Below are 27,552 nucleotides of genomic sequence, written 5' to 3'. Positions count from 1 at the left end.
CTCCTCATTTTCATAGAGGTAAAGCAATCCAACGGCCACAAAAGAATTTGTCCCTGGTATGTCCTTCGCTGAGTAGAATGCAATGACTCCAGGCATAGCAAGAGCTTCAGAAGGGATCAATTTTCGCGACAGTAGCATGAACTCTTGTGGCTGGTACAAATGCGGCCCAAACTTCCTCGTGCATTTGTGGAATATCGTTCGAGTAGGTTGCTTCTCCCGAGCACTGCCATAAAGCTTCCAGCTTCCGAACGGGTTGATTTACAGGCCACTCTTTTTTATTAGTATCAAAGTATTGTGTTCCGCTTGAGACAGGCCGTTGCAGTAAATGGCCTCCGCTGCGATATGTCACTTTGACAAGTCCTTCCGGGGCATTCTTTATTAAGAACTTATAAAATAAACCAAGCGCCAGTCTCCTTCGGAATTCTGGTGACGCTGCTGGCAATATCCAATCTGGTTGCAACTCAGCACCTAAAATCTCGAGTGATTGTGTGAAGGTGTCGGGGTCGAAAAGATTGCGACCTTCGAAAAATTCTACGGTCGCGTGGGATTCAGTAAAATTAGGGTTTATTCCACCAAAAGCTATTCTCGATGAGTTTATCTGTGACCCAGAGAATGTAAAGTGAAATCCAGCATTAACAAGGGCGTGCGCATGTTGAGCTCGCGGTAGAATCTGAAAATATAAAATTTAAATGCTTGGGTTACTCAGTATAATTAAGAAATTTGTTTTCATCTTTTTATGGTTTGGAACCAACTCTGTTATTCAGCTACGTGTTTTCCAATATTATTGCACACAAAAGCATTTAAGAAATAATAAGATCTTCTGTAAGTTATATACTTCCCTAAAAGCGGAACATTTAAAAAATCCAAAACGATAATATAGATGGATATTAGAATCAGAATGAGAACAGCAGTCCTTACATTAGACAATCAAGCTAGGTGTAGGTAGGTAGCTGTCGTTGGCCGCTAGAGGAGCACTGTAGAGCGCTATTTTGATGCGACTATCAAGGCCAAGGCGAGAGAGGTGAGAGAGCAAGGGAGTAGAATTTAACCGACTCAGATCTGGAGAGTCAGTCCGTAGCATTCGCGAGTGACAGCACCTCCCGAGCCTGCAGTTAGACTACTCTGAAAGAGCTTCAAAGAATTGTTTACATAATGTCTGCAGCGTGGCTCTAGCTACAGCTGGGCAATGTAATTTCCGCTGCTCCTACAATGCAAATTTTATTACATGCCGAGCCTTGAAGCCAGGATCCCATGCAAACCCCATAGACTAGTGCCCCGTGCAAAATCCCAATCTTGTCTTGTTATAGGCAAGCTAAATCCTCCTTGACTTGGTGATGGTGGGAGCCACCGAGGGAGAGCCCCGTCTGACCAGTCCGTCAACCCACTCATGCCCCTCCACGCACCTATGGCGGGAGCCCAGAAGAGGGTGGCTTTTAGCGTGCCAAACTGTTATGGTGGCAATTCCATTCCATTACCAATTGCTGAAACCACTTCGCTATGTGCGGATTGGCTTATGTGCGAGATTCGCGATCGGCTTTTGCGAGTTGTAGTATGTATTTTGAAGAGGGCCATCTGGGATATTGATGGGAGCCATGTAGGATTTTAATTTGCATTGTTTTCTTTTTACTCAATTGTAAATTGAATACATAAGAAAACATATAGGCCTCAAAATATATCCCATTCCGATATCTGCTCAAATAAATTTACTAATGGTATATTACTACTTTTTAGAAATTTACTGAAAAACCCCCCTTAAATTCATCCCACGACTTCCGAATTTTGTACCAGCATAGGGGATAATATTTCGTATATATGTGCTGTGATAAATCTGAAAAAAAATCATCAAGCTGCCTCTACACGTTGTCCAGACCTCAAAGTAATCTTCATATCGATATTTTCTCAAATTAAGTAGACAATAGTATATTAGTTCGTTTTTGAGTAATTGACTAGAAACTCCGCTCATGTTTATCTTAGGGTCATAAAAATTGCAGAAATATAATCTGTTCTATGAAACATTTAGTTTATTGGCCCCATTTGTTTTAATTAAATATCCATGCAAAGATGTGTTGATTATTCCATTTGGCTTTTTGTTTCTCTTTTGGAATTAAATTTTGCATTATTTTATATTTCTTATTGAACATATATTTTATTTCTAGTTTTTGCTTCATACTTTCATGTTTATTTCTTATCATTATTATTAATATCAATTTTATCAATGTCAATATTATCAATATTATTTTATTCCATTTGGTTTATTTCTTCTATCAGTTTGTGCTATTTTTACAACTATTAGCTGCGAATGAATCTCCATTGAATAGCTTTGGTGTTGTATCTATCTAAGAATTGACAAAAGAAAAAACAAAAAATTCAGTCGAGTAAATACCTACATTTTTTAGAGCTTCCTCTTCTCCTCCTCCCCACAAAGATTGCGCTTATCAAAGGGCATCTTCCACTCTAATGTCCTGAGGATGCCAAGACAGGGGCGAACCTCAAAGGATGCGCCTTATTGCACCTCTGAGAAACGAGAAGCCTCGATTGAGGATGTGATCTGCCGTGGATCTTCGATCCCTTCCGTTCGATCCCTTGTTAATCGATGATGTAACAAAATACCGAAATATTTCTTGCGACTTAGATTATACTATCAGAACCCCAAGAATATAACTTTAATTTTAGTCTGCCTAGCTGCTACTGCTCTGACGCCAGTTTCCTTAATCAGCTGATATATATACGTCTCATATGGCTTAGTAATATTTATGATTTGCAGCGAGAGTTTGATCAATATCATATCGTCATAAATTATAGTACAACAATAATATTTGTTTAAGGAAATCTACAGTACAAGCATATGTTATTTATATTGCTTGTACCATAGTTCTAAGATAAGACATCTTTGTACTTTGACCTGCGCGTCAAACAATGTAACATCTGTGTAACGCATGATTACAAGATGCACTCTGACCCAATCAGTGAAACATTTGTGTACCACGTGATGGGAATGTACGAGTATTAGATATTATGACATCTGCATCGCAGATGGTTGAATAAGAGTTTGACCTGCGTGTCAAAAATAGAAATCAATTTTATGACTTGTTCTTCATAAGAAAAGAACAATATTTGGCCTGCGTAGATATAGTATAAATAGTTAAGATCCTACATGTTAGTAGTCAGTTCTGATTCGGAAATAAAGAAGATCGTATGATCTAAGGAACGGAAACTCTGTTTTTTATAACGAAGTGAAAAACATAATTCATACAGGACATTACACCAACCCTTGACACTCTCCGCGGATTCCCAAATATTCAACTGAGTTCAAAACAGTGTCATTCAGGTGCATTCGATCCTAATGATTTGCGGAAAATACGCAGCACATACGTTTAGGGATCTTATATTGCACTGCTAATGCAAGGAGTTGAAAGCATTCTGCCCTACTCTAAATTGCTTGTCTGTCTGTCATTTCCTATTTACTCAAAAGTTGTTATTTAATATTTAATCAACATATGCGCGATATGCACGACCATACGATTAATTATATGATATAATAGAGTAGTTAGTCATATTCGTAGCGTATTTATTTATAACTGACGCATGTCGTTCTGAAAATGTGGATTGCTGCTGAATATTCTAGGAAAGTAGGTAGGTATGTGAAAACTTCCCAAGAAAACTAGTTTACCACTTACCACGATTTTAATTGTCATCCCACATATTTTTTTAATGTGTTTTTGGTCACAGTATATCGTGGAACTAATGAATTTAACATAAATATAGGCAGTAGTATAGGGCATAAACCTAACAGTTCTTATTAGAATTCACAGCTATGACAAATCAAACTTGTAATTTGCATAAAAATGCAGTACCACAACAAATCGCGCGAATCTGATATATTACACAAGTCGGGAAACCGAAAGCTGAACGCTTTAGGTATAAAAAGTTTTGTGTTTCCTTTATTGAGGAACATTGAGTGCATGACAGGTACGCTTCTAAAACTTTAAAAAGTCAGCTTTCACGATACAAAAACTTTAGTATTTTATTCGTAATGTCAATTATTCTCGCTAATTATGACGTCAGCATTCATTCATGCATTCAATTCGCGCGAAATTGATAATTTGGATTCACAGTATAACTTTACTTTACTATCCTCTATGTTACTCCTACAAATAGTAAATTTGGAGAACTTGATAATAGACTATTATTACTAACTTGATAATATAATATTATTAAATTTATTTAGAATGCATTTGGAAGCCTCAATTTTTTATGCGCACATGGCCTTAAGGTTTTTCACCATATGGTGGCTAGGCTCCGGACTATAATATAGAACATGATCCTACCAAGTTTGGTGGAAATCACAGTATTACTAACAAAGTTATAATAGAACAAATTGTCGCGTATTTACAAAATTAAAATTTTGAATATCAATATCACTTGAAAGTGGATATTTTCACATAATATATGCATATATTACGTACTATTGGGACAAATGCACACACAACACAAAACCTTTCATACCTGAAGCGTCCAGCTTCCGGTTTCTCGACTTGTTGTTCAGATAGGGGGTCACCCCGTGTGAAGGCGGTTTTTTTTGCCTTTTTTTGAAAACCCAGTGGTTAGAGCACTAGGTTGTTACACGGAATATGGAGGTTGAAATTTAACTGCTGGTAGTGTGATTTCTATCGTGACTTGATGTTGGATGCCAGTTAACTCAGTTGCGAAAGAGTAAGTAAGTCAAATCTTGGCGACAGTAGCGATAATGGTGCGATGTTTGTGGATTTCCGCAACTTGCACCGCCTCGTCATTGGTAGCACATTGTTCGAGCACAGAGCCTGCCAAAAGGTTGGCATGCTGTTGCGCAATAATTTGGCAATACATGGGCATGTTTGGTGCGTTGCACAAATGTTTGACGAATTTCGGACATGCTTCAAATCTCTTCTGTTATATTTTCGTTTTTTCGGTTTATATAGGGTAAAGACTAAATTTGGTTTTTAAATGTTGAATTAAAAGTTTTTTTAATCATATACTGGTGTTTCGATGACCACTTGTCCTCTTCCTTAGTGAGTTTTAATCTACTTAAAATCTTTCACGCAAAGAAATCGTTTCCGCAGCTAGTGGTATTATGTATGGGTGTGTTGCGCTTTGTTACGCAATATTTTCACCTGACGGCTAAATTATAAGTAAGGTAAAAGTTAAATTTTCAACCCTATCCTCGGAAGGGATGGAAAGTTTATAGAGAGGAAACGGGGAGATGCTCCCTGAAACCCGATCAAAACTTGTAGGATTCACCCCTCTTAAAATATTAAGGTCCTTCGAAGTGTGGTTTTTTTATGTCTTCATGGTCAAATTTAAATTTCTAAGCCTCTCCCGTGAAGAAGACAGAATGGGAGGAATATGTAGAAGAATGAGACAGGTCCCCTATTTAATCAGTGATTTACCGGGATTGTGCCGGTCCACAACTCCTCAAAGTGGGGCTATATTCATGACAAAGCGTTACCAGTGATAAAGGAGCTAATGAAGGAGACGGGGAGGTCCTCTCCCTCAAATGTCCATCTGATTAATTGTGGCGGTCACATCACAGAAAATACAAATAATAAAAAAAATATCAACGAAAGAAAAAATATACAAAAATTCAAAATCTTTTGCGGTGTTCGGTAAAAATAATAGCGTGTGCTTTTTAGTTTGAATACAGTTCGAAAAGTTGATCACTAAGAAAGCTAGTATGTTGTAGTAAGAGGAACACTTTAATGTTGGCAACCCAGCTAAAAGACAAACTGGGTGTGGCAGCTACTGCCCATACTGTTCACCGAAGATTGAGAGACAGTAGGAATAATTTATGATCAGCGGAAAATTGTTGTGTAGTATAGGGTAATGTACATTAAAAACAAATAAGTTGTTGTTCACTTTGTGGAATGACTTAAAACGACCATGGTTCCAAATGTTCATGTGGGTATAATGCAAAACTACGTCCTGCCTTATGCCAGTGAGGAAACGAAAATAAAATGGCTCTTGTAGCAAAAATGCAAAAAAGTGTTTTGAGGACAATGGGATGCACTTGTTAAAATATAAACTTAACGCTTTTTTTCTGATTTGAATATGATAAAATTGAAAGTTTTCCAAAAAATCGCGGTTCAATCTCACTGTCGGCAGAGGGATTGGTTATCGCGACTGGATGTCGCACACCAGTTGACTTAACTGTGAATGAGTGCCTGAGTCAAATCAGGGTAACAATCTCACAGTGCTGACTACATTGCCTCTTATAGGATACTCTAATCTTGTAGTGTACCGTTACGGTCTTGAATAAAGTGCCCTAACAAACTTCAAGACCCTGATCCAATATGAATTGTTGAATTATTATTGTTATTTGAGTACTATTATTGGTTTATTTGCATGTTTCAATCATTGAATTATGGTCTAAAATTAACTGCTAATATTTTTTCCCAGCTGTAGGTATGTATTTTTGTTTTTTTTTTTTGACAATAACGTGAACTGCAGATGACCACAATTCTAAGAAAATTAAAACAAGTCGAGAAACCGGAAGCTGGGCGCTTCAGGTATAAAAGGTTTTGTTTGCTTCTTGTGTGAGTATATTTGAGTGTAGAACTATCCCATTTGTACGTAGCCCGTTAAGAATATGCATTTAGCATGTCATATTTAGCACCTCGGGTTGTAAATTTTACACGGGAAAGACAACTTTTAACTACTGTAACTTTGTTACTAATAGTATGATTTTGATCAAACTTGGAGATAATATGCTTCATATTATATTTTATGCTACTATCAACTTTTATAACTCTAAGATAAACTTAAGGGGGGTTTTACTCAATTTTCCCAAAAATACGGTAATATACAGATATCGATATGGAGAGTATTTTGAGGCCTGGGCACCATATAAGGGCAGCTTCATGATTTTTTTCAGATTTTTCGGTTTGGTAGTTTCTGAGAATGGGTTCGTTAAAGAAATCATCACTTCGCACTCCTCCCACTCCCCGCCTTTTTAACAAATCTCAAAACTAAGACCGGGTACTAATCGAGACCTTTCATTTGATACCCCACATGACTATATTTGGTGCAAAAAAATTCTTACACCCCCCTTTTACATGTATGGGGACCCCCCTAAATCTCAACATAGGAGGATGTCACTCACTGCATGTCTGGGGGTCCGCAGGTCCCACCTTCTCATCAAATTTTGTGTCAATCGCTACAGCCATTTCTGAGAAAAGTGCCTGTGAAACACAGACAGACAGACAGACCTTAAACCAACCAACCAAAACCTTAAAAAAGAAAACACGTCGCTTCAGGGTTGCATGGATTTATTATATAAGAATATTTGAGTTCAACTCAACCCTTTACCCATTATATACCTACCTCGTAATCTCTAGGCATATATGATGTTACTACTCACTTTAGCTTTATACCGACGTTCATAGTCTTAGATTGCAGTACATTTTCACTGAAGCGACAAATTTGACCTGTTATTACTTTGTTAGTAATAGTGCGATTACAACCAAATCATGCTTTATACTATAGCCAATACTATTACAAAATTGCATGATTATAGAATGAACTAAAGAAGGTTCTGCAGTTGTAAATTATAAAAATTATAGTAATACAACTATTAATAAGTTTATTTGAGCAGAATATGGGTATGAAGGCTATTTTGGATTCATGATTGTTTTCTGATTTTTCAATTGACTAGCTTCGGAAAATGGGACCGTCAAATATATGAACACTTCGCCGCCCCACACTCCCTGTTTAAGTCAATGTCAAAACTAATGCCGATTTCAGAAAGTACCGATCGAGAGTTTTGAGAATAATGCTTGTGGCTCACAGACAATAAACCGATTTTAATAAAGTTTTATTTTACAAGCAAACTTTAAAAGCAAACCCTCACTGAGAGCAAATTACAAAAAAAGGCCCTACTTTGGTCGGGAAAATTGAAATCCGGACACAGCAAGAATTCCGTAAACGCATATATGCTCGATGACCAACATTGAAATCTGTACACAGTTGTACGAAATAAATGTGTTCAGAAAGGGGGTAAAGGATTTGTACGTCTGTCGCATACAATGCAAAGAATATCAAATAGTAGTTAGGTTTCCGTATGGAGACTTTTGACATCATATACAGCATATTCGCGGTTGGGTAGATTCTGAAAATGGTTTCGGAAAAGAAATCACTATTACTTCTAGCCCGACCCTTCCAACTTTTGCATCAAAGTCAGTACACTTTTCGCAAGTACCTAATCGCGACTTTGCAGTACCAGCATACTGACAATACCAGTGACAAAACTGATGAAAGATGAGCTGGGAGCAAGTCGCTGGAAGCTCACACACGACGTTAACCAGAACCAAGAAAAAGGCTCATTGAGGAGAAGCTCGTCAACTGTAAGATCTTCGCCAATGCCAAAGACCGTAAAACAAAAAGTATAGAGAAGATCAATAAATTCCAAAAGCGAAGTAGCATAAAAAGTGAGAACTCCCACTGAGACTTATAGATTACAGAGTTCCGATCCGTAGATATTACTATTTACACAGCTGGAGATGTCCGACTTTACCAAGGACAAGCAAACCTTTTCGGACCCTCTACAACAGATCTCAGGCATACAGATAGCTCAAATTCCAAATGTCGACAAGCATAGCGGAACCCAAAGGGAACGAAAACAATGGAGACACCAAGGTTACCAGCATAAAAGAGAAAAGGAAAACAACAGTACGTTATCTCCATGCGGATTAGATGGATAGACAAAAGCAACCGTAAGAGAGCAGACCTCACAAAAGAGATATTTCAAATCCGATTGGAAACTTCCAATTAATCGATCTGATCGAGGGCGAAGGTGTGGGAAAAAGCCGTCTTTCCAGGGAGCACAATAGAGTGCCCGAATAGTTATTGTGCGAGGGAAAGGAGGGACGAGATAGGCGACATTTTACCGGAAGTAGTAAATGAATTTAGGAAGGCGTTGGTGCATACGCATAGAGCGGCTACGCCCCAGCAAGTCTGACACTATCAGAATTCAAGGAAATGCTTGAAAATCCTGTTCTTCATTCAAGGTAACCTAGTCGGAAGGTGATTGTCGTTGGCATCAGCACTTCGACCCTTGAATAAGGTAGCCGAGAAGCAAGCGTAAAGGGATGACAGTCATTACAATCTTTTGTGCAATTGGAATAAGGTAATGGGAATACCTTTCGGGAAGGAGGATCTGGCTCGATTGTATACCTGATCATGTATGTACTGGTTAAGCCCAAAAAGGTCACCAGGCAATCGCCTCTGAATTATAGGGGGGTTACTAAGAGTATCCAGCGGCCTCTGAATGTAACGGCAAAATCCGTAGTCACCAAAGATGAATTGATTTGAGATCTGGGGTACCCATTCTCTTCCAGACCGATATGTGCCTATTAAATTAAAGGAAAAATGTAAGAGCGGGTATTCAACAATAGATTGCTTCCGGCTGTTCAGAGCAATGGATCCAGATCGGCAATACAGGCTTCGTAAAGCTTGATCAACTATTTCCATCGAATTGGTTGCTAGTTTGGCCGTTGGAAAAATTTCACTCACATTTAAATTGAAAATCGTACCATCACTTCTAAGTCGATCATCAAATATCTGAGAGTTATGATAGATGCTAAGCTCAGTTATAAGCAACAAGTGTAGTATATGCTTCCGATAAACATCTACTGCGAGTGGAGGCCAGGGTATACTTCTAGGCTGCTTATTGCCAGAATGGTGAGCCTAGATTTCGTTTTATGCAGTCCTAGCTTAGGGAAAGGCATTCTAGATATCATTTAATGCTCATAAACTGAGTGTAGTCTGTAGTGTCCGCGGCTTAGCTCTAAAAGCGGTATTCCATTCGCCTTTACCGGGGACAATTCTACCAAATAATGCATTCAATAATGTGTAATAGTCTCTTTGTCTCTTTATCCTCATTTTTTCTACCCCTTTAGTTTTCCCAATCATCCTTCTTTATTTCACTTGTCACTCCCGACCTTCATTTTAATACAGTACTTAATACTACAACTAGTAACATTTTCTTATGTTTTTGACATTCCAACAACTGGTCCGTTTCCCTTAGAAATCTAATTTCCCTTAAACCATTTTAGATTCTATTTCTTATAAACTGATAAGCTGGACCAGCAGTCTTCAATTTGTAAGTGAGTCTCGGACAGTGGCGATGTGTCTTGGAAAGCGAGTGAATAAAACTGGGACAGAATCGTGAGTTTGTGCTGTAAAAATGAGGGGTCATTTTCAGTTCGTGGGTTGCATTTCGTTTTCATGTTGATTGCCTGCGATTCGTTCGTTTACACTGATAGCCGGAAACCTATTAATTTTGTGCGAATTAACTGCATCCTAAGCCATGCAAATAAGATGTAGACACTATAATTAACGACAATAATTGACGTTCGAGTGAAATATTAAAATTCCATTCATGAAGAATCTGCTTCTCCCCAGCCCTTTTTTAGGCTTTTTGTGAAATCCAAACCTGATTAGAATCGATTCGATATTTATCCGTCCGTTTGTCTACCTGTCTGTATGTCTGTCTGTCAAACCCGATTTATTCGGAAACGGCTAAACCGTTTGTCACGAAAATTGTTGAGAGCGTTTGAATCCGTTGTTCGCTTTACATACAATAAGTGGTGCCATTTTGCGTTAAGTTTGGACGGGGGGGCTCCCCATACATGTGAATGGAGGGGGCTAAATTTTTTTTCACAGAATGTGGCCATGTAGGTGAAAAGTAAAAGGGCTTAATCAGTACTTTCTGAACTGTTTCCATATTTGATATCGGTTAAAACGTAGGGGGTGGTGCCTCAAAATATGACCACCAAAAAATGTAAGAGGTCTCGTTCTCAGAACCTATCCAATCGAAAAATCTGAAAAAAATCAAAGTGGTGTATCTCAGCGAAACCTAAAGTCAATAATAGTATATTACCATGGCACTTGCATAAGGGATGACACAAGGCACAACTTTGGGAAGATTCAAGAAAATTCAACTATTATTAACAAAGTTATTGAAGGTGAAACTTTTACATTTTATGTGAATTTCGTGCATTAGAAAAAGTGTATGACGTCATCATAACATATCAATTCGTTAAAACTACAATAAAGTGAGCTCACGTGAATGTGAGGTCGCAGGGAAACATTTCGTTTTAGTTTTTTAGTCATTTATCTATCCATATCTATTACTTCACACAGATATATGTATGTATTTATATCTTTTATATATGTAAACGAACCTTTGGGGTAATGCTTCCATTGGCTAGATCGCTTTAAACCGTTCAGTTCTGGGCAGGTCACTGCAGTTAACAGAACTGAGTGATTTAAATATCTCAAGTCAACGCTATCAGCCAATGGAAAATTGCTTTATGCTCCTCACATAGGGAAACACAAAACTTTTTATACCTAAAACGTCAAGCTTTCGCTTTCCTGACTTTTTCATTTATATTGTTTTTTATAGAACTCCATATTTTATTTGCTTCTTTCATATTATTTTTTTCCAAGATCGAATTATATGGCTCTTTTTAAGGTTTTGTTTAAACACAAAACCTTATTAAAATCGGTTTACTGTCTGTCTGTCTGCCCCTCACACGCATTTTCCAAGAGATGGTTGTAGCGATTGGCACAAAATTTGATAGAAAGGTGGGAACTGTGAACGCTCGCGCATAGTTACATCCTTTTACGTTGAATTTAAGGGGGGTCCCCATACATGTAAAAGGGGGTGTACACTTTTTTTCATCAAATATGGTTATGTGCGGTATTAAATGAAAGGGCTCAGTTAGTACTTTTCGAAGATGGTCTTAGTTTTGTCACTTGTTGGAAAGATGGGGAGTGCGTGGAGTTGAAAGTGATCATTTCTTTAACGGACCCATTCTCAAAAATTGCCCAACGGAAAAATCTGAAAAAAAATCAGGAGGCTGCCAGGCTTCGAAATGCCGTTCATACCGATACCTATTCAAATAAGGCTAATAATAGTACACTACTATAATTTTTAGTAATTGACCGGAAAAACCCCCCCCCCCCTAACTTCATCCTAGAATCATGCAGCGATGTAGGTTACAGCATAGAACATTCTCCTACCATATTTGGTGAAAATCGCACCATTACTAACAAAGATATACTAGGTCAAAGCTGTCGCTTCTGTGCAAATTCAAGACTTTGAATGTCAATATCACTTCAAAGTGGATATTTTCACATAATATATGCATATATTACGTGCTACTTACTAATGAGGCAAATGCACACCCAAATCCCTTTATAAAAGAAATACACAAAACCTTTCATACCTGTAGCGTCTAGTTTCCGGTTTCCCGACTTGTTTTATTTATTTGATGAATATAATTTTGAGTATGAATTTTAACTGTCTATCTTCAATTTGAAGACTCCTCTCTTCCCTCCCCCTCTTTAACCCAGCAAAATTCTTATTACGAAAGGGATATCCTCCCATATAATGGCGTGGGGATGTCAAGGCAGGGCAGGAAACTCAGAGGTCGAGCCTCATAAAACTTCTGAAGCAGGGGAAACGTCGATGAAAATGTCCTCCCCCGTGGATCCTCCCTTTCGATCGCAGCACTCAGGTCTGGAGTTTTACGGCTCCACACGGTCGAGCCTTTTTTTATGATGCAGCAGATGATGCAGTATTCGTTATCTCGAGAATGATATTGGTTGAGATGCAGATGAAATAACGACCTTGCGCAATATGAAGAAGATCTCTCTTTTATCGCAGACGAACAGCGTCAATCTGTAAGTAGATAGCAAGAACGTTGGGCACACTCGAGAAAGGGTCGATGGACACACAGGCTACCCTACCATCAAAGAATGGTTGAAAAGACATGCACGGATATGGGCATGGTGGATATCGCCAGTACCTGTACATATACATGTTGAAAGTTCTGGTACCAGTAAATCTGAAGTGGGGAATAGTGGCATGTCAAGATAATTAAAATGCGTTCAGATTCATCCACCGCGTATAGGTGAAAGGAGCGCAAAGTAGAGGGAGCTCACTTCGTGCCCGTGGCGTAATATCTTATGGGGCTTGCATGGAGCAGAGGGGAGTGAGTGGTGGTTATAGTGGGGTAAAAATCTACAAAAAAGAAAACTGCTTTGAATAAAGTTACACAAAATCTTAAAAACGGTGGATCCCTTGCATTACTACGACAGTAACTAGGAAAGGGGTTGTTAGCGAATATATGTTAGATATTAATTTGGAATTCTTCATTGATAATTTTTTTTTTTTCTGAAAGTCCTCTCATAGTGATGAGCTGGTCGAATTTCTTATATTTATCACTCACACTCACTAAAATGCTCTAAAATAAAATTTCATGTACTAGCATTGACAAGAATTTAAGAAGGCCCTTCTTCAAGAAAAAAATAATCTTTTAGTTTAAATTGCAACAAAAACTTGAAGCAGTTAGATCACCTCACCGATTATGAACAAATTTAGCCATTACAATTTCGCTCAAATCGCTAACATTCCATTAAAACACGCTCTCCGTAAATTTGATTTAGTAAAAATGAATTTCTGTTTGGAAAATCTTCCAATAATTACACTAATATTTCTCCAATGAATCAAACTATCATTCAAACTACCACCTTAATTTTCGTTAGAACAAAGGTCTGCGCCTTAGGTTGTATCACACGTTCTATATTATCGATCGACCATTTACCTTATATGAGCCGTATAGAGTTGTGCTTTTATTCCATTGAGGTAAGATAATCTTTACAATTATCCGATGTCGCATATCAGACTTGAAGAATTCTATTAGTGATCTCTCCACTTGCGAAGAAGGGTTGGCTACAACAATTCGTGCGTCGATACTTAGTAGAATTGTAAAAATATCGGACACGAAACCATTATGATCGTGCTTTGTCATCAAATTTCCAGCAATCGTTCCAAACTAAAATTAGATAGGATTTTATATTTTAGACGCTAAAATATAGATCAGATTTGATCAACATTCATGAAAGGTTTTGAATAGTTAAACAAAAATTTATGTCAGAAAGGGAACCATCAAACCCCTCCTTTAGAGAATTTGTTAAGGTGTTACTGCATTTGAAGAACATTTTCGAAATCAGTCTGTAGTGATACTTACATTTCGTATCTGTACACTAGCAACCAAATCCAGGTGCCTCAAAGTTTCCTCAAAGTATTCAAATCCTGGACGAGCCGCCGCTTCCTTTAAAACCCTCATCATTCCTGTTAAGGTTACGTTTGCCCCTAACTCAACGACATCTCCTATTTTATATGAATGAAGCTCTGTCACATTATTCACCTCTATGAAAACTTCAATGTTAGGATCTCGTCGGTACACCCCGTGGGCTGTACCCCCTGCGATCAGAGTGTATCTACGTTCATGAATATCCTCGAAAATCTGAAAGATTTCTGATAGGCTACGCGGATGATACCAAACACGTTGGTCATCTACTTTTGCGATTTTCGGAATGCTACACTTCCGATCGCAGATTTGGCCAATCTTCGAGCATAGTCGCAAATCTTCAATATCACATTCCTTCTCAACAAACTCATAGTCGCAATCAGATGCGAAAGATTTCATCGTTTCAAGAATTGGACGATATCCTGTGCATCTGCACAGATTGCCCCCGAAACTGTTCTCTATCTCCTCCGCCGAAACCTTTCCGCCAGATGCCTCCAAGAGACTGAACATGTTCATTATCATACCAGGCGAGCAATATCCGCATTGGGTGCCATTAAACTGGGCCAGTCGCTCTTGCAGGGGATGATAACCACTGCGCCGATCTCCCAACCCTTCGATTGTTACTATGTCCCATCCATGGCAAATGTTCAAGAGAACAAGGCACTGAAAGCATTTATTATTATTTTAATCATTGAGACAATAAAACGTTTCTTCTTATCTATATATACCGAGTTTGCTGCCCGACTATAGTACTTATTGGAAACTGGGTGATGAGTCCGAACAGTAACGGTGCAACAGCTACATCCTCCTTCCAAGCAGTAAAATTTCGTCCCAAATAGCTTAGCATATTCACGGATAAATGTGTTTAAGGTGATGTCAGCAGGGTATTCTTCAGGTTTCACTACAGACAATATATCATGGAATATTTATCGAAATGGGAAGTTACAGTGTTACTAACTTAAACGTCAAAACATTTCAACTATTTATTTGCCTTTTTGCCTGAAAGAGTGCCAGTCGATATTATGATATGGTCCTTTTGGAAATATCGATGATGTTAGTAAAGATTCGAAATATGAACATCTAGAAAGAGACCCCGGCATATACAAATACGCAATATCAACCCCCAATGTGAGTATTGGCGAGTCGGCGAGCGAGAAAATCGATATTCTTTTAAGGTGGTATTCCAAAACATTCACATCGAGGGACAACATCGCAAAGAAGTTTAACTTCAACAAGCAGTTTGAGGCCAGAATGAGCAACAAGGTAGCTTTAGAGGATATGGCAAACACTTACTGTTTAGACTAGCTAATGATAACCAACAATACTGTTGGGTGACTTTTAGTAGGGCGAGTATATGGAGAAATTTTCGAGTCGTAGAAAAACCTTTGAGCTAATGCGTATTTGGGGTGGTAATATGTGCCATTGACAGGAGTGCTCACTCGAATCTATGTAAGGCAGGACATTGAATTTTCTAACGGTCAATTGAGTATCCAAATTTAACGAAGTCAACTTGAAACTAAGACGGAAATTCCAATGAACTAAACATCCTCGGCCTGTACAATAAGAATGTGTCAGCCTATCCAAGAAGAGGATAGGGATCATATACTTACAGAGCATATACTTATAGATCACTGTAGGATTTACAATCACAAGGAAAGCTGAAGATATCTGAAAGCAGCATTTACAGATTCTCTGACGAGAACGGCATTTAAACACTGCAAGAAAATACCTTTGGCAAAATAGCCAATACCAGGAGAAAAGCTGGAGTACTCAAAAGTAAGCGACTTCCTAGAATGCATGTTGCGTCTAACGCAAGGACGCAATAGTTCATCTTAGCGTAGCAATAGTAACAGTTGGGCAAGAATTCACCTGAATAATAATCGTTGGCGCAACCATCCAATTCGATCAGAGGCTTAAACTGTGTTAGAGCACTTCATTCAAGACCACAACGGTCTTTGTCTCTTACAGGATACCCTGTAAGAGGGAATGTGGTCAGCATTGCGCTCGCCCGAGATTATAACCCTGATTTGACTCAGGCACTCATTCACAGCTTAGTCGGCTGGTATCCGACGTCAAATTACAAGACAAACCCCACTGCCACCACTGAGATTTGAACCGCGATCTTCCGTACGACAGCCTTGGGGTCCAACTACTCAGCTATTCGGACACAATCGGCCCTTAATCCACTATTTATGGAGTAGCAAGATGAACTTCAATCGATTAACCCTTGATCAGTTGGTTCTTCGATGTATTTAAAACAGCTTTATTTTCGGAAATAGTTTATTGAAGCAAGTCTAATTAAGCGATATCCATAACGATGGAGGAAGGAGGCCCTCTTCATCTTGTTACGAGTATACCCTCTAGCTGCAACATCTTGCTAAACCATTAAAGCACGCAAACTATCCACAAATGATATCTTCAAAATAGATTCATTGTGAATGTTACGAAGGATAAAATATTAAGGACATCAGTAAAAACCTATACGTCCTAGCTCGCCTCGCAACGCCTCCAGCCGCCTCGATAGAATTAAGAGTTTCCTGGGTTTTCCTACTAACTTCTTGCAGTTTTTCATCGAACACCTTTTCTCGTTGGAGATATCCTGTTGATTGTGGATTCAGCAATTTCGTAGTCGTGAAAGCTTCCAGCCTATCTTCTTCGCTCATTTCAATCAATTGGTCACTCACATTAGCCAGCTTATTATTTTTTGTTTAGTTTAGTTAGTTTATTTACCGTACCGTGCTCCAAACAGTCAGGTTTCTGTTAGGCCCTTTGTACTATCCCGGAGATCGTCTATTCAATGGCCTCCCGCCTGTACCTGATAACCTTCTCCAGAGAAATAGTGTGCAAATTTTTCGTTGAAAAAAAAAACCCTATAGAGGTATTTTCGCCTGAGATCTAAAGAGGCCAAGCAGCTGCGTGTGAAGTGCATGGTCATCCCTTCTTCCTTCTTCTGTTCAAGACACCAACTTTTTCCACACGGTAGTTTAAGGAGCAGTACCTCGTTAGGGTTTCCAAGTCCCACTTCTTAAGGTCAACAAAAATGGCATTCTAGCGACCACGGGTACTTTCAGAAATAGTTTCGCCTGCCGGCGAATTTCTCCATTCGACTGCGGGAATCCTTGTAATCCCACCTTTTAGAGAAGACTTGACAGTGGATAGCCGAATGGCAAAAGCTGACTGTAACCCACTATTATGAGTACAGATCTAGTATGTTAACTTCCTCATTACCAGCGATATTCGAGTGCCCCGACATCCACACCATAAATGTCTCGTTCAATCGGCAACACCTTGTAGCAACTCTACACTCTTTTGTTGCAAACCTTCTTCTGTTGCCAATGAAATGGCATACACCTCCACCTGGAATATGGTAGTCATTTTTCCTTAAGGTCGGCCTAGCTCCATAATCAAATTTCCCGAAAACAATCCTGCGTTGGGTTCGCCTTCCATGACCGATCCGTCGGTGAAGATTATTATTATTAATCTCAAAAAGCTTGTGGACGATTCTTCAAAGGCGAATTCGGAAGCATGCATTAGAGCCCCCTGCACCACCTTTCCACGCATAAATAGTCTAGTATCACCATCGGTGGTGGTCAAAGGGTAGTATAGGTCCCGGGGCGAAACGTGGATTGGTACCCACGATGGAGCATAAAACCTGGGAAATGCCTGCTGAACCAACACCAACAGCTCTACTACCAAACCCTATCTCCACTTCCACGTGGTGACCGCTGGGAGCTCTTTCTTGACGAAAAGCTGCAGACGGAGAAGGATGAAGGCGAGTCTCCCGCGCCTAAAAACGGGACAAATTGTACCAACTGGTCCTCCAGGTTGGGGGTTGGGTAGGGCTGACAACCCTACACGGAAAACAACCGTTACGAAGCCACAACAGGAGCCTCGGATAGGACGGATATTAAAACGACGGACCCGGCAACGACAAAGGAACAACGATTTGCGCATTTTCTCATGGAACGTGCGCTCCCTGTACAGAGATGAAGCTGATAAGCAGCTAGCCGATACCCTGTCCCAATATAGGGCTGATGTAACAGCGTTGCAAGAGATGCGATGGACAGGGACCGGTTTCCTGGAGAAGAGCCACTACACCATATATTATAGCGGCCATCCAGTAAACCATGTGCTCGGAGTAGGTTTCTTAGTCAGCCAAAAAATGAAACCTGCTGTTATCGGCTTTGAAAGTATAAGCGAACGGCTATGCACTCTGCGCTTGCGAGGCAAGTTTAGAAATATAAGCCTCATAAACGTTCACGCCCCTACAGAGGAGACTGCAGAGTCGGAGAAGGATACCTTCTACGAGGCAGTAGAAAGAGCCCTCGAAGCCTGTCCCAGATATGATATCAAAATCATACTTGGGGATTTTAACAGCCAAGTAGGGAAGGAGCACGTATTCAGGCGATACGTTGGCTCCCATAGCTTACACGAAAAAACAAATGATAACGGACTGCGGACTATTCAATTAGCAGGGTCACACGAAATGGTTGTTGGAAGTACCTGGTTTGCGCGGAAAGCGGTCCACAAACATACGTGGGCCTCTCCAGACGGGACCACTTTCAACCAAATTGACCACGTGTTGATCGAACGCCGCCACCTCTCAGCCTTGATGAATGTCAGAACATATAGGGGGGCCAATATAGACTCGGATCACTATCTCGTTGGCATGGTGCTCCGAGCTCGAATAACAATACCACCTAGAATCCCCTCTGACAATCAGGTGAGAGTGAACACTGAAGCCATCCACAACACAACCCTCCGCGACACCTATAAGAGGGAAATGGATGCCGCAATAATCGCAGTCAATAGAGGACCTGGAGATGAAGCATCAACTAATGATCTTCACAACCACCTGAAGAACGTTATCATGGATACGGCCACAAATATACTTGGCCCCAGCCGCAAAAGGAGTCGGAACGGCTGGTTTGACGATGAATGTAAGCTAGCAACGGAACGGAAGAATGCCGCATACCGAGTAATGTTGCATTCTCTAAGAACGCGGGCACGCGCAGAGACTTATCACGAACTCCGTCGAGGGGAGAAGCGACTGCACAGACGGAAAAAGGAAGCCTGGGAGAACCAACAAGTCTGTGAACTAGAAAAGTACAGGGAGCAACCGCACCAGGCGCGGAAGTTTTACCAACAAGTCAGCAGGATGAAGCCTTATACACCTCGATGCTCATCCTGCCGAGACAAAGAGGGAAATCTGATTTCCGACAGAATGGGCATATTAGAGCGATGGGTTGAGTATTTTGATGAGCTACTGAACAACCAGAACATCGGCGAGTTGGAGGTCCCACCAACTGAAGACGACGGACAAATACTGCCACCACCAAGTTTAGGAGAAACAGTCCGTGCAATTCATCGGCTAAAAAATCATAAGTCGCCAGGAGCCGATGGAATTACAGCCGAATTGGTTAAATATGGAGGCGACCAGTTACACCAAGTGGTTCATCAACTTGTGCTCAAGGTATGGGACAGCGAATCAATGCCTGACGATTGGCAGCGAGGCATAATCTGTCTCATACATAAAAAGGGAGATATTACACAGTGCAGCAATTATAGAGGTATCACGTTGCTGAATACCATCTATAAGATATTCTCCATTATCTTGCTAGGCCGGATAGCCCCATACGCCCAGAACATCATTGGCCCATACCAAAGAGGCTTCACTCCAGGCAAATCAGCAACAGATCAGATTTTCTCTCTGCGGCAGGCGATGGAAAAACTGTTGGAATATGGACAACAATTGCACCATCTGTTCATCGACTTTAAAGCCGCCTATGATAGCATAGCCAGGGTAAAACTGTACACGGCCATGAGGGAATTCGGTATCCCGACGAAATTAATAAGACTGACTAGGCTGACCCTGACCAATGTGCGAGGCCAGATAAAAGCAGCAGGATCACTCTCAAGACCATTCGACATCAACAACGGTCTACGACAAGGGGATGCGCTATCATGCGTCCTCTTTAACCTGGCCCTCGAGAAAGTGATCCGTGATGCTGAGGTGAATGCAAGAGGTACGATCCTCTTCAAGTCCACCCAACTACTGGCCTATGCTGACGATATCGACATCATGGGAAGAACCACCCGAGACGTTCAAACTGCCTTCATCCAGATCGAGCAGGCGGCGCGAGATCTTGGGCTGCACATCAATGAAGGCAAGACAAAATACATGGTGGCAACGTCAGCACCGAAGACGAATCAACCAACAACATCAAACCGCACTGGTCAAACACAAGCACGAACAAGAATAAGGATAGGGGAATACAACTTTGAGACCGTTGACAATTTCTCCTATCTAGGGTCGAAAATCACAACCGATAACAACTACGATGATGAAATCCGCGCACGGTTGTTGTCAGCCAACAGAGCCTACTTCAGCTTACAAAGACTGTTCCGCTCGAAACGTCTCACCATAGGGTCAAAGCTCTTACTGTACAAGACTATGATCTTGCCAGTCCTCATGTATTCCTCGGAAACTTGGGTTCTTAGCAAGAAAAATTGCGAACTCTTGGCCGCGTTCGAGAGAAGAATCCTCCGAAGAATTTTTGGCCCCCTACATGAGGATGGACGATTCCGTAGCCTACACAATGACGAAATCTATGAGCGATACCATGACCGTCCGGTTGTGGATAAAATCCGGCTCAATAGGTTACGGTGGGCGGGTCACTTAATCCGTATGGATGAAGATGATCCCACCCGGAAAGTCTATAAGGGCAGTATCTATGGTAGGAAAAGAAGACGAGGCAGACCCTGCCTAAGATGGAGCGATGGCGTGGGCCAGGACGCCAGACAGCTTTTAGGGATATCGAATTGGTGGACCTCGGCGCAAAACCGGGATGTCTGGAGTTCCTTATTAAGGCAGGCCTAGACCGGATACCGGTTGTTGCGCCGTTGATGATGATGATCACCATCGGCGTAGTATTAATTACTCTTGAATGGCTTAGGCATCCGAGCCAATGCACACATATATGAAAATGTATTTTATTATAGATATAGGTCTTATCTATGGCAGGTCCTACACCACCAGAGCAATCTGCAGCATTTCTGGTATTGGTACTTTATATGGTACTTCCACATTACCTTGGAGTCGAAATGTACTCCTGAATATTTGACTATTTGCACCAGCTGGATTTCAATAAACTTCTCTCCAATCAGTACGTGGATCTTTCTCCAGCTCCAGTATGTGGAGAATCGATTCCATGCTATCTTACCACGCCACAATTTACTGCGAATGGGGCATAATTGAAGGCGTTTTCAGTGTCCAGAAATGCGCCTAAGATGTATACTTTTTCGGACATCGTTTTCTCACTTTTCGTAAGCCAATGGAGTGCTGTATCTGTGTATTTACGTTTCCGGTAGGCATGTTGCCTACAGTGAAGTGGTCACTTATGTATCCCCCATGAACCCATCCACTAGTCTTTCCAGCCCTTTTAGTAGAAAGGAGGCTAGAGTGATCTATGGAAATTAGACTTGTCTATCGTAATCTTTTTCTCATGGAACGTGCGCTCCCTGTATAGAGATGGAGCTGCCAAGCAGCTAGCCGATGCCCTGTCCCATTATAGGGCTGATGTAACAGCGTTACAGGAAATGCGTTGGACAGGGACCGGTTTCCTGGAGAAGAGTCGCTACACCATATATTATACCGGTCATCCAGTAAACCATGTGCTCGGAGTAGGTTTTTTAGTCAGCCAAAAAATGAAACCTGCTGTTATCGGCTTTGGAAACATAACCGAACGGCTATGCACCCTGCGCTTGCGAGGCAAATTTAGAAATATAAACCTCATTAACGTTCACACCCCTACAGAGGAGACTGCAGAGTCAGAGAAGGACACCTCTACGAAGCAGTAGAACAAACCCTCGAAGCCTGTCCCAGATATGACATCAAAATCATACTTGGGGATTTTAACAGCCGCCCGTATTCAGGCGATACGTTGGCTCCCATAGCTTACACCCAAATGCAAATGATAACGGGCTGCCGATGATCCATTTAGCAGTGTCACACGAAATGGTTGTTGGAAGTACCTGGTTTGCGCGGAAAGCGGTCCACAAACAGACATGAGTCCCTCCAAACGGGATCACTGTCAACCAAGTTGATCACGTGTTGATCGAACGTCGCCACTTCTCAGCCTTGATGAATGTCAGAACATATAGGGGGACCAATATCGACTCGGATTACTATCTCGTTGGTATGGTGCGCAGACAATCAGGTGAGAGTTAACACTGAAACCATCCACAACATAGCCTTCCGCAACACTTATAAGAGGGAAATGGTTGTCGCAATAACTGCAGTTAACAGAGATCCTGGAGATCATTATCATAAATATGGCCCCAGCCGCAAAAGGATTCGGAACGGCTGGTTTGACGATGACTGTAAGCTAGCAACGGAATGGAAAAATGCTGCATACCGAGTAATGTTGCATTCTCAAAGGAAGCAGGCACGCGCGGAGACTTATCACGAACTCCGGCGAGCGGAGAAGCGAGTTCACAGACGGAAAAAGGAAGTCTGGGAGAACCAACAAATCTGTGAACTAGAAAAGTACAGGGAGCAACCGTACCAGGCGCGTACGTTTTACCAATAAGTCAGCAGGACCTCAATGTTCATCCTGCGGATCGCATATGCCCTGGGCGGTCCTTTCCCCTCAACCTTGGCACAAACCGGCGGTTATGGTTTGTTTGTAGACGGTTCACCAGAAGTCGGTGTGCACGGTGTCGATTTGCCCGGAGGCATTGTTACCCGAAAACAGGTGCTCATCCGTGGGCAAGACTTTAACCGCAGCAAGTGGCGCCAACTGGAACCCGGGGTCAGGAATGCGGACAGAGGAGGACTGCTCCGACTCATCCATTAAGGACTGGGTTCCAATGGGATTGATTCCCACTTGAATAAGTGAATAATTTGGTAGGTTTTCCAACGATATTCAGTGATACCCCTTCACCCAGGGTTGGATCGTCATGACCTGAAATTTAATTGTTGCTTTTGTTTTGTTTTAAATTGTGAAATTTATCATAATTGGCTGCCTCGGTCTTTGTTTTTCCGTGGAAAGGAAGCAGAGACAAGGCTATTTGAAACTAGAGTTCGCCAAATACTCAAAGTTCACCGTACATCGCTGTGACCACTCAGTCCTCGGCGCTGTAGTCATACCATGGCTTAGGTTTTTGATTACGGATTCGCTTCAAGTGTCACCTCTGGTTCCCTTACGGACCTCCCTCACTACGATAAAGTAAGTAATCGCCCACAGAGCTCCTTGTTATTTACTTATGATGTTGCTGGCGCTGTTGTCATCTTTATTAAATGAACTACTTATGCTTTCTGGTACAATACATTTCGATAAATACTGTCATATGACTGTCTAACTGTAGTCGATATTTATGTTGCACTCCAAATATTTAACTGCTGGACAGTAAACAATTGTTTCGTAATCGATCGATCGATGTTTTCAGCGCTTATCAATGTTTTATGTAGCTCAATAGCAGTGGTATGTATCTAAAATTTTCGCATCTCAGTTTGTTTCCTTTTTATATGATAGATAGAAATTATCGGTAGTATCTTTCCTGCGGCATTTGTTTTTGTTTCTAGATAGGCTAGATCGCTTTATTTGTGACCTTTTGAATAGCCGCCACAATCATGTTTAATAAAATCGAGTAAAACCTCTTCGAAGCGTCAGATCACCATATAGGAAATAGCAGAGAAAGTCACTTTTTATAATGCTGCCCAATATAAAATGCATGGTTTTCGAGTTATTTACGAAAAATCGTTTAAAAACGCATTTTTTTATACGGAAAAACAACATGTTTGAACATAAATTACTGTGAAACTACTCTTGTACGAAAAATTTTCATAAAACATTTTTGACTTAGAATTGATCATTCAATCGATTTCTGGGGTTGTTTGAAAAGAAAATGCCACACCTCTCAGATAGGAAGCTCACATCGGCACCATATAACTATTGTTTCTTATGCCACTCTCTACTCCCACCTCAAACTTTATTTTAATTTGTCTTGGCAGGAAGAATTCGGGTGTTGAAATCTTGAATGACTGGACTAACAAGAAGACGAATAAAGGCGAGTCTCCCGCGTCTAAAAAGGGGTCAAAGAGTACCAACCTGTCCAAGTTGGGGACTGGGTGGAACTGATAACCCGAAATATGAAACCACATGTTACGAAACCATACACAAGACACAAGCAATGTCCTTGACAGGGCCCAACTACCTGGAGAAGAGCCATATACCATATACATATGTATTATTTACTGGGCATTCAGTACACCATATGCTGGGAATAGGAGACATACCTGAACACTATACATTCTGCGGTTGCGAAGCAAATTTCGAAATTTAAGCTTCAGTAACAGTCGTGCAGTTTACCCGGATGGCTCATATGGTCACGATTCAAATATCCCTGGTGACAGAGTAGTTTCTTATCGTGACTGGATGTCAGACACCAGTCCGACTTAGCTGTGAATGAGTACCTGAAATCATAGTAATAATCTCGAGCGAGCGCAATGCTGACCACATTGCTTCCTGTAGGGTACTGTGATCCTGTAGTGTACTGTCACACTCTTGTATTAAGTGCTCTAACACACTTCAAGGCCTAATTGGGTTGTCATCCCAGCGACTATTATTATTACAAATGGGGCAAATGCCCTCTCAAAAATGCTAATACAGGGAATATAAAAAACCTTTCTCACCTGAAGCATTCAGTTTCCGGTTTCCCGACCTGTTTATATATGAGGCAGATAATGCCTCATTAGCAGTCATCAGGAATTGCTTGGGTTGGGTAGTTTCTGAGATCGAATCGTTGAGGAAACTAAACCTTTTCGGAACGCTGCACTCCTCCTCTTCACAACCAATATCAAAACTAATATCGGTTTCAAAAAGTTCTAATAGAAACCTTCCATTTGACAACCCACACGTCTATACTCGGTGAAAAAAGAAATCCATACCCCCATTCACAGGTCCCACCTTTCTACTAAATTTCGAATCAATAAGAATGACTGTGGCTGAGATAAAAGGTGTCACAGCCTGATAGACAGACAGACAGGCGGACGGACAGACAGACAATGAACCGAATTTGAATAGGATTTTGTTTCATACAAAACCTTTAAAAGAAGGTATCACATAGTACAGCAATTATAGAAGTGTAATATTGCCAAGTCCTGCGAAGAAAATCTTCCCGGCCCTCGGCTAGGCCGAGACGCCAATACGTCCAAAACATAACCCGCTCACACATCAGTTACACTATCTTTTCATCGACTTCTCGGCCGACTATGCTAGCATGACACAGATATACTGTACACGGCCATGAGAGAATTCCGTCTCCCGACTAGGTTGACATGACCCTGACCAATGTGCAAAGTCAGATAAAAGCAGCAGTATTACTCTCGAGACCTTTCAAGCATCAACAACAGTATGGGATTAAGAGCCCTATAGTGCATGACCTTGAAGAAAGCGATCCGTTATGCAGATGTAATTGTCAGGAAACACTATCCTCTTCAAGTTCACCTAACTACTGAGTCCTATGTTGACGATATCGACATAATGTAAAAAGTGCCTTCAATAAGATCGAGCCGGCGGTGATCAGCGAAAGGGCAGGCACATTAATGAAGGCAAGATGGAATACATGGTGGCAATACCAGCAACAAAAACACAGGTAACAACAACATTAAATAGCCCTGGTCAACTGAAAACAATAAAGATATGAGAATGCAAATATCTAGCGCCAAACAAAACCGATAGCAAAGCTATGACGGCGAAATTCGCGCATAGTTATTGGGCGCCAACAAAGCCTATATCAATTTATAAAACTAATCCGCTTGAAAAATCTGACCATAGGGTTAAAGTTGTCACTATACCAGACAATGTTGCCAGTCCTCATGAATTCTTCGGGGACTTGTTTTGTTAGCAAGAATAAATGCGAGCTCTTTGCCATGTTCAAGAGAAGAATCCTCTCGACGAATTTTTGGCTCCCTACAGTAAGATGCCAGTATAACGATGAAATGTAGGGGCGATATCACAACCGGCTGGTTGTGGATGAAATCCGACTCGCTGCGCTGAGCGGCTCACTTAATCCATATTATTCAGATGGTCCATCCCAAAGAGTCTATAAGGACAATATCTATGGTACAGTAAAAACCGCCATGTCTAGAGTTCCTTGCTAAGACAGGCCAAGACCGGACACTGATTATATCGTCATTGATGATGATGGGAGCTCACAAATATTAGAAAGAGCGTCGGACAGTTAGTTTATAATTCAAAAACAGAACCCCACGATTGCAGCCGTAAGCTATTTCTTTCACAACAAATCAGTCGTAGATACTTAACCATAATGAGAAACGGATGTAAAACAGATAAACTATCTTTGCGAAATTACAACAATGTTTCTACGTGAAAAAAATGAATCGAAAAGAATCCACTCCACTTTATTCCGCATTTGAATTCAACATATTTCGCTCGGATATCATTTGGGACACTTCCTTCTCATATTATTCTGAACGCAAGTATGTTTCTACGTATGTCAGTAATTGGTTTTGAAATGTTAACATTCACACCGGAATGATTCTGCATATTCAGAGTACACAAATATTCCTAAGACATATCAGCAGATGGAGGGATGGAGGGATGCCAATTTTTACTGTTTTTCCACTATTCACCAGATTTTAAATTTAATGAGGAGTGCTACATCTGCCATAAGTTTATATTTAAAGTTTGCAGTCACCTGAATACGATTTTCCGTTAATAGTGAAATCTATCGACATTTTTGCAAGAGCGAAGAATTACCGCTATTCCTTATACTCGAGTAACCAAAACGGCGAAGAAAGCCAAACTATCCCACTAGCACTCCAGTGAAACTAACTCATTCCAATGTTTATTTTAAAGCGTGAACTCCCCTTTTGACGCGAAAACGGCCTTACCTTGCATTCACGTCTGGTGTAATCGGGAGCAATCGGAATTTCTGCTGAATAGAATGTATTCGCTTTTGCAAATAATAACAATTTGCCCATTGCATAAGAGCATTTCTATGCAACGATATATTCGCTTCCATCCACAAATCACAAATATGGAGTTAGGCGAGCATACTTCTTAAATGGATATGTATGTATGTATGGTCGATTGCACATGATGCATATTACTATACTATTACAAAAAAAAATGATCTCTTGCTATTACATTGTAACTGCGATAGGCGATTATTCAGACAACATTTTTCCAGGTTACTTCAATGCAATTGTTGAATCTTTTAAACATTCTTTCTCTGAAGGAGCACTTCGCAAAGAGAATCCCGGAGGATCATCTAGAGATCAGGAATAGAGGCGTCATCATTTATGTATGGACGACCTGCCCATTACCATTTTCGTGGTCCGTACGATCGCTTATCCATTCCAAGCGCCAGTTTGTGTTACTGGCTTCTATTT

At 40.8% G+C, this 27,552-nt stretch overlaps 1 protein-coding gene across 1 annotated transcript; it reads right to left on the bottom strand.

The window, feature by feature from the left end:
• Positions 1 to 106: 106 nt before the first annotated feature.
• LOC119657859 (indole-3-acetaldehyde oxidase-like) lies at positions 107 to 27,141 on the bottom strand. The gene is made up of 6 exons (XM_038065023.1): positions 27,052 to 27,141; positions 16,684 to 16,825; positions 14,861 to 15,033; positions 14,070 to 14,795; positions 13,644 to 13,874; positions 107 to 670 (listed from the first exon to the last, which is right to left on the bottom strand). The coding sequence occupies exons 1-6, from the start codon at positions 27,139 to 27,141 to the stop codon at positions 107 to 109; spliced, it is 1,926 nt and encodes a 641-aa protein (XP_037920951.1).
• Between the last annotated feature and the right edge of the window lie 411 nt (positions 27,142 to 27,552).

Source organism: Hermetia illucens, chromosome 1 (genome assembly GCF_905115235.1).
Source record: "Hermetia illucens chromosome 1, iHerIll2.2.curated.20191125, whole genome shotgun sequence".
NCBI lineage: Eukaryota > Metazoa > Arthropoda > Insecta > Diptera > Stratiomyidae > Hermetia > Hermetia illucens.
Note: the sequence above shows the minus strand (reverse complement) of the source record. Positions and strands in the feature narration are given on the sequence as shown.